Source organism: Numenius arquata, chromosome 11 (assembly GCF_964106895.1).
Source record: "Numenius arquata chromosome 11, bNumArq3.hap1.1, whole genome shotgun sequence".
NCBI classification, from domain to species: Eukaryota; Metazoa; Chordata; class Aves; order Charadriiformes; family Scolopacidae; genus Numenius; species Numenius arquata.
The window spans coordinates 11616996-11625942 of NC_133586.1; the positions used below are offsets into that span (position 1 = coordinate 11616996).

An 8947-nucleotide genomic window follows, 5' to 3' on the forward strand; every position below is an offset into this window, starting at 1 on the left:
AAAAGACTTCTAAAGCTGTCATTTGATCCATTTCTAAAAAAGATGCAGCTGCTGCAGCTCCTCATGTGGATGCAATAAAACATCAGTAAGAAAGTGTATACCACTACCACATTTATCTACTTGGTAAGTAATTTTTTATGAAATCAAGCAAGACTAAATGCATACAGTAATAGAATTACTCACTCTAATTGTGCACACTAATGCAAGCATACAAGTTTAGATACCAATATCGTTTCATTAATCCAATGTGGCTTTTACTTTTTATGCATTAAGACACAAGAGGAGCATTCAGGAGAACGCTATCCTATGGAGTTAATGAATCTAGTTTTGACTGATATAATTTAAGAGCTCATTAATAATAAAAAAAAGTTATGTAAACTGACCAAACTTCCCCCATAAGTTAATGTAATCTTTCCCCTTTATTACAGAAAGGTAATCTATTAAAATTAGTTCCTTATTCACACAAGAACCAGATTTTACTACAATTTTATAGGAAAAGTTACCAATTACATTTTTACATATGTGTATGTGATTCCTCAGGCAAGCACTCAGGCTTTTATTCCTTTAATCAGAAATTATTCCAAAGAAACACTGAAATATGCAATTGCAAAAGCATTACTTCCTATGCTTGGAATTCTGTGTTTTCAGTAAAAGTAGCCATGATTCTTGAAATGAAACAAAACCACCCCATAGTTCTTTGGAAAAAACCCACAGGTCTTCAGAAAGGGACCACAACTTGAAACAGTAAACTGGATTCTAGATGAGGGAACACAAATCAAGAAATAACACAGGAATTCAATCCCAATTTGGATACTGAGGCATCTAGTATCATGTTATACTTTAATAAGAACAGTTTAAATTCCCAGAATCTAATTTTGAAGTTACATTACAAAATAAAATATTTAAACACTATTTAGTTATGTACAATTGCTCCAAAAATGGACTGTGGAAATTCTTGACATTTCTCTTAGAAATACATACAAACCACAGCACAGGTCAACAATCCACCAGCAGTTAATAGACACAAGTCAACTTAAAGGAAAAATACCTGTGGACATCTGTAACTGATTACTGCTTCAGTAACAGCATTTCAGTGTCTCTTTATACTGCTTCAAGCCGTTTGTTCTCCTGGCCCCAAAACATCATTCCAGTTTACCTTGCATGTTGGATAATTACTCGTTAGAGTACCTCTTTCACAGAAAAAAGATAACAAATATTAAGAACAGGGAATTAGAAGTTCAGAATATTGTAATACAGGAGAGTCCAGACAGGTGTACACACCCGTGAATCATCTAAAATGGAAGAAAAAGTAAAACTGACTGTGCCCCTCTGATACCTTACCATACATATTTTATGGAAAACTTCACATAGCTTACCCTTCATCTTACTTCAAAACACAGCACTTGCATTACTGCTTAAAAAGTAATACAGATATAAAGTAACTTGTTAGTTAAACTGTAGGAACAAATACTTTAAAGCTCTTTTACCAGTCTAGACAACATGTACATTCATTTAAATGGGAGTCCACACCAAGTGCTGCAAGTAAGCAATTACATTTAGAGAAATGGATATCAACCTCCACTCCACATGTAACATCAATATATACTATTAATCATCAATTTGGGCAAGGAAAGCGTAACAAAAATTCTCATACATAGCCCTGAAGTGCAAATGAATTACTTGTTAAGGAAAAAAATTAAATGCAATAGTTTCTCCTACAGGTAACTGAATTATACATGAAGTGGAAATTGTTTAGTTTTGATTGTGTTTTATTTTGTCACACAAAATGAAGAAACTACAACTTCTAATCCCCTAGAAATCTGCTTAGAGCACAGAGTCTTCCTCTGTTGAGCCACTACAGAGACAACAGTTCCCTGGTTTGACTCAAATGCTTGAGAAAGCAGAAGTTCATTAATCTTTGTATTGTGCACACATGAATTCTGATGATCTTTAGTGCTCTGCTTCCCCCTGCCCCAACCAGTTCAGCTGGGAAATTATTCAGAAGTTACTTTACAACTGTTCTTAAGTTACTTTATGACAAGAAAATAAGACTGCTGCAATAAAGTGAGCTTTCAGGCAAGTGCCTTGAAAGTTTCTTCAGTTAATTTGAGACTGACCAAACTAAGGCTGTATAGAAAGTCAGTATTTATGAACCAGGGCATCGAAAAAGATATCCCAACTGCCTGAATCAAAGCAGTTTCAGTGAAATAGGCAGCCACCGAAATGCAGGGATAAGAACAGAACTTTAACTAGTATTCTGTATTTTGTCTGAAAAACACATACACCAGTCACCAAATATCTCTCAGAATTCTAAACACCAGAAGAACAGATGAAAGAAATTTGATAGTTATTTAAATCCGTGATGCCCAAATTCTCCTATATACATACATGTAAAAAAAATTAACTTACATTATAACAATATCAAACTGCATAGCATTAAAAAAGAAGGCAACTTGAATGGCTGAAATGAAAACATTTGAATGTTACCAATCCTATCATTACCATTCTGGAATTTATAATATCATAGAGTAGACTGTTGCTAGTAACAGCTATAGCCCAGTTGAACCAAAATCTGCATTAATTCCAGAGAACGCAGAAACGATTAATTCGGACAAGTTGTTGCATGCTCTGCTTTCATGTTCTCCTGGCAGGTTTTGCTGTTAACTGCTTCTCCCTCTCAAGCTCTTTCTCACGTTGTTGCTCTCGTTCTAGTTCCTCCTTCTGCCTCTTCTGTTGCAGCTTAAGTGCTCTTTTCTAAACAGAAAAGACAAGAAAATAATTGTTTTACAGCTGTATTTAAGTTGGACCTACAAACAAAATCCCTCCCATTCTCTTAACATTCTCTTCTCCAATCCACGCTGCTTATGACTAAATGTTGCATAAACTCTTCATTTTTTCCCTCTTCCCTTCCACTTCATCTTACTTTTCAGAAACAGCCATTCTGTGATTTACACAGGGAAAATACAAACTGGATTCCTTTCAGTCTCACTAGAAGTCATTCTTCGTGTATACCAGACAAGGTGGCTACTATGCCATTTATTGCCTCCCAGAGAAAATCCCTTTGTTGAACATACCAAAAGAATAATCCTGCCAGAATGTAACCAGACTGCCTGTATAGCATGAAGTCAGTGAACTTACACTACTGGATATTACAATAAATAGAAGGAGAAATTCTTACATTTATGACAATCTAGTTTTCATTAAAAAGGCAAAGAAACAAACAGCAAAGAACTAGTTGGAATGGAGCGGATTACGTGACAGAATAAAGCATGATTCTTATACCACATGAGCACGATGACAACACTGAGATTTACTAGTAGTTCAGATGCACAAGTTGTCTGAGCATAGGCAGAGCAAGTGAAAGTTTAAAAACATACATGGTTTGGCGCTACTGACAATATCCATTTAAGAAAAGAACTGAAGATTCTATTTTAACCAGAACTTTCAGCATGCATCCAAAATAAAAGTTAGATATTTAATTATGTATTCTTGACTTCTATGTTGGAAAGTAAAAATACTTATCTCACTCACTTTTAACTTTGATGTCTTCTCATGGAGCATCATCATTTCATTTCTAATATTCACTAACTTGTTGTGATAGTGTTTAGCTTCTGAAAACTTAAAAAAAACCACCATAACAGCTAAGGCAGTGACTGTCAAGTTGGCATAGTTGTTTTAGAAAGCTGCACAGCTGCACATCAACAACATAGTGATTACCAGAACAGTTTGATAATGGATTAAGCATGTTCAAGTTTTTTTTACATAAACGTTTACATATTACATGTATTAATACAGAAAACTACCATACCTCAACAGGTACACCTAATAATCTACTGAATTAAGATTCATTAAACAGAATAAAAATACTACCACTTCATGCACCATCTAGCAGTGTTTCATGGACCCTTCCTGCTAGTCTGGAGAGGTGCACAGAGCTCATGTTGCAGTCTCAGTCCCACAGAAAAACGGCATACATGTGCTTCCGCTACTGGTTTGGAACAACTAGACTTACTACCCCTGGCTGACCGAGCCCGCTCTTCCTTCCCAGCGTCCTTCCTATTTAAGGGAAATACACTGGTTCTGCACCCTCTCCAGCAACAATTTGTCTGGAATATCTGAACTAGTTCGTTCTCTTCCTGTAAGTCATTAAAAACAAGGAAGATCTGCAAGTTGCTACTAATGTTTCAGCAAGAAAATCTACACTGGTAGAGATTTAAGAAAGCATTTATAGTACTTACCAAAGCATTGATATCAAGAATGGAGTTACACTCTTTGAATTTTGAAATTTCTTGTTCTAATGTTTCTAGTAATACTACTTGGTTCTGTCTGAAACAAAAAAATATAAAAATGCATAAAACCAAAGTAAACCAACACATATCCTTTTCAATCGGCCCTTTAAATAAATACTACTTTTGTTCATAACAATATAAATACATGCTTCCCAATATCAGATTCCTTTTATGCATTGCTAGGTGATTTCAACTAAGACACAAGTAAATGGTTTTAGAAAAAATCCCAGCTGAGTACACACAAATTCAGTTGGCACCATACAGTATGATAAGATATCCAGGATGAATATCCAAAAACCCTGAACAGGCACACTGCAGCTTGCAGAGAGTAAACACCCCCAGGTCGAATGAAGGGAAAAACAATTAGCTTTTGACTTTCCACTCAGTTGCCTCTGCGTCATGCTGCAGGACTAAGTTATTTCTGCACAGAAGTTGCGTGAATCCTTGGTGCTTATTAAGGATCTTCCATCCCACACAAATCAGCTAAAGTCTTTCCAGACACAGGCTGTCCTTAGCAGCAGCATAACCACATCATGCATTGTGAAACCCAAACCCTGCAAAACCCAAGACGGATCTGTATAAAGCCCTTTCCAGTATCTTCAGTTTATTTCAGACTGGATTTACCATATATATATTCTCAGTTATCAGCGAGATGTCAATGTACAAAGAATTCTTATCCGTTTAGCTCCTTAATTATATTTTCCAAGTGTATCTTTTGCAACACAGTTTAGAGAGTGGACAACAAACAACACACTGCACTACAGGCTGCCCTGAACATGAACTGCGTCTCTGCAGCAACATAAACCCAGCTTTCAGCAGACCTTCAACTACAAAAATGAACAAGTATTTAAGAAATCTACATGCCTTCTGCTATACCTGGCTTAGGGGATTTCAGTGTTCTAGCATTATACATTCTTCAGTCAAAGCTCTGACAGGCTGCCCTGCAGCTTATATGCCTCTGTGTACTCCTGCAAATCACTTAACTATTCAGGATGCTGCAGTCAGAACAAAGAAATGCTACAATCAGCTATATTCCAGTTAAGGGTAGCTAGAACATTCTACTGAAAAAAAAGAGTAGCAAACAAAGTATGCATATATAAAAAGTTGGTTTTAAAAATTTGCTTACGTAAGTTCCTGCAGCGCTGATTTTGATCGCTGAAGATCAGGCAGATAATGAGAAATCAATCCTTCAGTTAGCTGCTCCACAGCTTTCTCATCAATTAAAGGAAGATCTTCTACTACTCCTTCATCTGGAGATGCATCACTAGGACCTATGGCAAAGAACAGCAAGGCTGAATGCGACAGGTCAACATGCACTTCAAGTTTTACCTAGAGCAACTATATTTTCCTGTTTAAAAATGAAAAAGCATTTCAACACTGAAGTTTTAATTCTTTGCACTTTATCCACTAACCTGTGCTTCCTTTTTCCTCCCCCTCTTTATCCCTCCCTTATTCCCAGACCTATACCATGAGCTTCCTGGTGAACAGTTTTATCTGAACACTAGCAAAATAGAAATAAGGAAATAGAGTATTCCAAAGACATCTTATAAAAAAAAAAAAATTCAAGTACTTAAATCTACTGAGAAAAAAGAAGAGGCAGTATCAGCTGTTCTGGCTATGCATCAAGAATACCTGAACATTAACACACCCCCATCCTTTACTCTCAAAGTTAAGAGAATAAACCTAGGCCTTCCAAATAAAGGCCTGTCACTCAAAACACTGAAGGGTTCATTAAAACACCAGACGCTGAACTTGCAAACTCTTAAGTTTGCAAGAGTTAGTTACCAGTTACTGTCGATTTTGTCAGGGCACGCTGTGATTATTTATTGTGTGCAGAGCTCTTGGAAGACAAAACCCTTTAATTTGCAGGCCACGCCTCACGGGGGAAAGGACGACCGCGGCACGCATTTCCTTTCCGAGCGGAGCCCCCCGCAGGACCCTGCCCGGGCTCCCCGGGGGCGGGCGGTAGAGCCGAGGCCCGGGCTCCCGCCGGCCCGGGACACAGAGCGCTCCCCGCGGGCTCTCAGCTCTGACCGGGGAGGGAGGACAGAACTAGCTCCCTCCTCGGGCCTTCCCTCACCCGCCTCCCGCCCGGCCCGGCTACCCCTCACATACCCAGCGACCGCCCGGAGCTGGCCGCCGCCTCCTCCTTCTCCTCAAGCCGCTCCGCGACGCTCATGGCTGCCGCTCCCCGCGAGGCCCCTCGGGCAGCGCAGGGTCCGGCCGGGCGGCGGGGCTCTGGGCGCCCTCACCGAGCGGGGCGGCACGGCGCCACCGACCCCGGGCCCTGGGCTCTCACCATAGAGTCTCCTCAGAGCGCACCCGGCTAGAAGGGGCGCCGCGCCGGATGCGGAAATGACGTAGGAGTGATGTTCAGAGGCCCGGCGGGGCGGTGTCGCGGGGAAGCGGCAGCGGTGGCCGCCGTAAGACGGCAGGGGTGGGTAAGGGCTGTCGGGCCGGAGAAGGCAGAGCACGGTTGGGCGAGTTCCGCTTCCGAGGGAGAAACCCCGGTGGAGCGGAGCGGGGCGGGGCGGGGCGGGCGGGCTGTCCTGGGGACGTTTTATGCTCCAGAAATCGTGCAGAGCATCCACTGCCTCTAATGAGGGAACCCCTCAGAAGGTGTGGAAATGCGGCATTTCCATAAACCCCCAACCCTTCCAGAATGAATTAAATTCAGGGAGACCCACGAATGCTCTTCAGAAACACACCGGGGCAAAAAGTGGACTTTTGAGATGAGCTGTCACCCTTAAAATTGACATTTTTAACAAGATTGTTGCAAGTTCGTTTATATTTTTCTTCATGTGTATATTCTAATTATCACAATTATGTCACTATTCTGTCATCAGATTAAAAACTTACCTGCTTTTCTTCTTTTGCTTTAAAAAAGAAGCATCAAAAGCCTGTCTGAAGCCAGACTGTGACAACGGGAACTTGTCCATTAACTTAAGCAGACTGAAATCAAATTCTTAATTACAACTGGTGAGCAGTTTTACTTAAAGTTTCTTTCAGTGGGGAAACTTTCTGGGCAAGTTTCACTGGGAAAGACTTCTCAGCTTCCAGATGGAATTTCTCGTATAACAAGTGAGATAATCACTCTGAAATAGCCTCACTTGAGATGTGGGAGTTTCAAGATTTGTGCTCCTGCTTTGCCTGTTCCAGGCCCTCCCACGTCTTGCAGAAATAGACTAAGGATTGGAATATAAAATTGGTATCTGTTTTTCTAGGCAAGTTAAAATTTAACTATTTATCAACCCAAGCGCTCCAAAGAAAGATTGATAGAAAGCCTCTTGCTCCTTTTCCTCTGCAAAATGTTCCATTCCACAGTAACTATTTCCCAAGTGCATAAGCAGGTTCATGATCCTGTGAAGGTGAGGTTTTATTCCGAAACAAAAAGATGTTTGAAAAGGAAGTTAAGTGAACCCTGTAATAAGGAACATAAACATTTGGTTAAACTAATAAAAAGCACAATTACCTGCTGGTCTAAATATTTAATTTCAAAATCAGTACTAACATTACCATTGCTATCTAAAAATAGGATACCACACAACAAAAAAACTCCATAAATCATGGAGCCAGACAGCGAAACACCTTTAATTAATCAGAGAGAAAACCACGCTGAGGACATCTCTGTATAATTAGCTGAATCGGATTTATAGTCCCTACCCAGCCACAGAGCTACCCAAAGGAGACTGTGAAGAACCCTTTAGCTGATGGCTCTTCTACCCGTCTGCGGGCAGCAACGTTCGTGAATCTGTGTTTAATATCCTCCTATGCTTGCTTGCTTTCTCTCCTGTTCCCGTACAGTCCTCTGTGGTATTCATGTACTTATTTGGTACTCCCAGGCCTACAGCAATTCAACACTTTCTGTCTTCAGATGCTGGTCCAAAGTTTGTACACAACTTTCTAGCTTTGTCTTGCTGAGATCTTACGCTCCCAGCGAGACTGCAGGCTCATAAGCTGGAAATCTGTTAAATTTCAAACTACTGGCAAGACAAATGCCTGTGTATGTGACACTGACAGCAAATAATCACATTTCATTTTATGTTGTGGCAACTGTGTTCAGAAACCTGTAATGCAACACTGTCACCTAGACATACTGGATTTTATTGTAACTGATTTAAGCAGTGATATATATAGTACACACACACACACACACGAGTCAAAATGGAATAGGTTAGCTTGAATTGTATAGCAAATAGCATGTTTTAAACCATCAACTTTGAAAGTGCTGTATGACTTCAGGGATGACAGTATGAAAAGGAAATTTTTCAGATTAATAGGTAACTTCTTAAAGACTCTGTCCTTATTAAGTAAGCTACAGAAAGTACAGCCTTGGCCGTCATAATAAAGAAATGGGGTGCAACGGGCTGTTACAAAAGGCTCTGCTCAACAGAGGTTCACCTTGACAACGTACGACTTGGTTCTCGACAACGCTTCAGAAAAATCTGGTCTTAGTTATTCAGTAAAAGGCAAAATGGCAAACCTTGGTGCTCTGGTTCAGGGTGTCAAGTTGCCCCAGCTTACTACCCTTCCTCAGTGCTGGAAGTTTCTGTCCCAGCAGGAGGGACAGTGCAATGGAGATGAGCCTATTACTCCACCCCCCAGTGCTAGGCCCGACATTTTAAGAGTTTTATGAGCAGTTGTTTTGTAGGCTCGTG

General features: G+C 40.2%; 1 protein-coding gene across 1 annotated transcript; it reads right to left on the reverse strand.

The window, feature by feature from the left end:
* Nucleotides 1–402: 402 nt before the first annotated feature.
* Nucleotides 403–6618, reverse strand: BLOC1S6 (biogenesis of lysosomal organelles complex 1 subunit 6). The gene is made up of 5 exons (XM_074156214.1): nucleotides 6405–6618; nucleotides 5416–5560; nucleotides 4239–4326; nucleotides 3532–3618; nucleotides 403–2754 (listed from the first exon to the last, which is right to left on the reverse strand). The coding sequence occupies exons 1-5, from the start codon at nucleotides 6466–6468 to the stop codon at nucleotides 2635–2637; spliced, it is 504 nt and encodes a 167-aa protein (XP_074012315.1). The 5' UTR covers nucleotides 6469–6618; the 3' UTR covers nucleotides 403–2634.
* Nucleotides 6619–8947: the final 2329 nt, after the last annotated feature.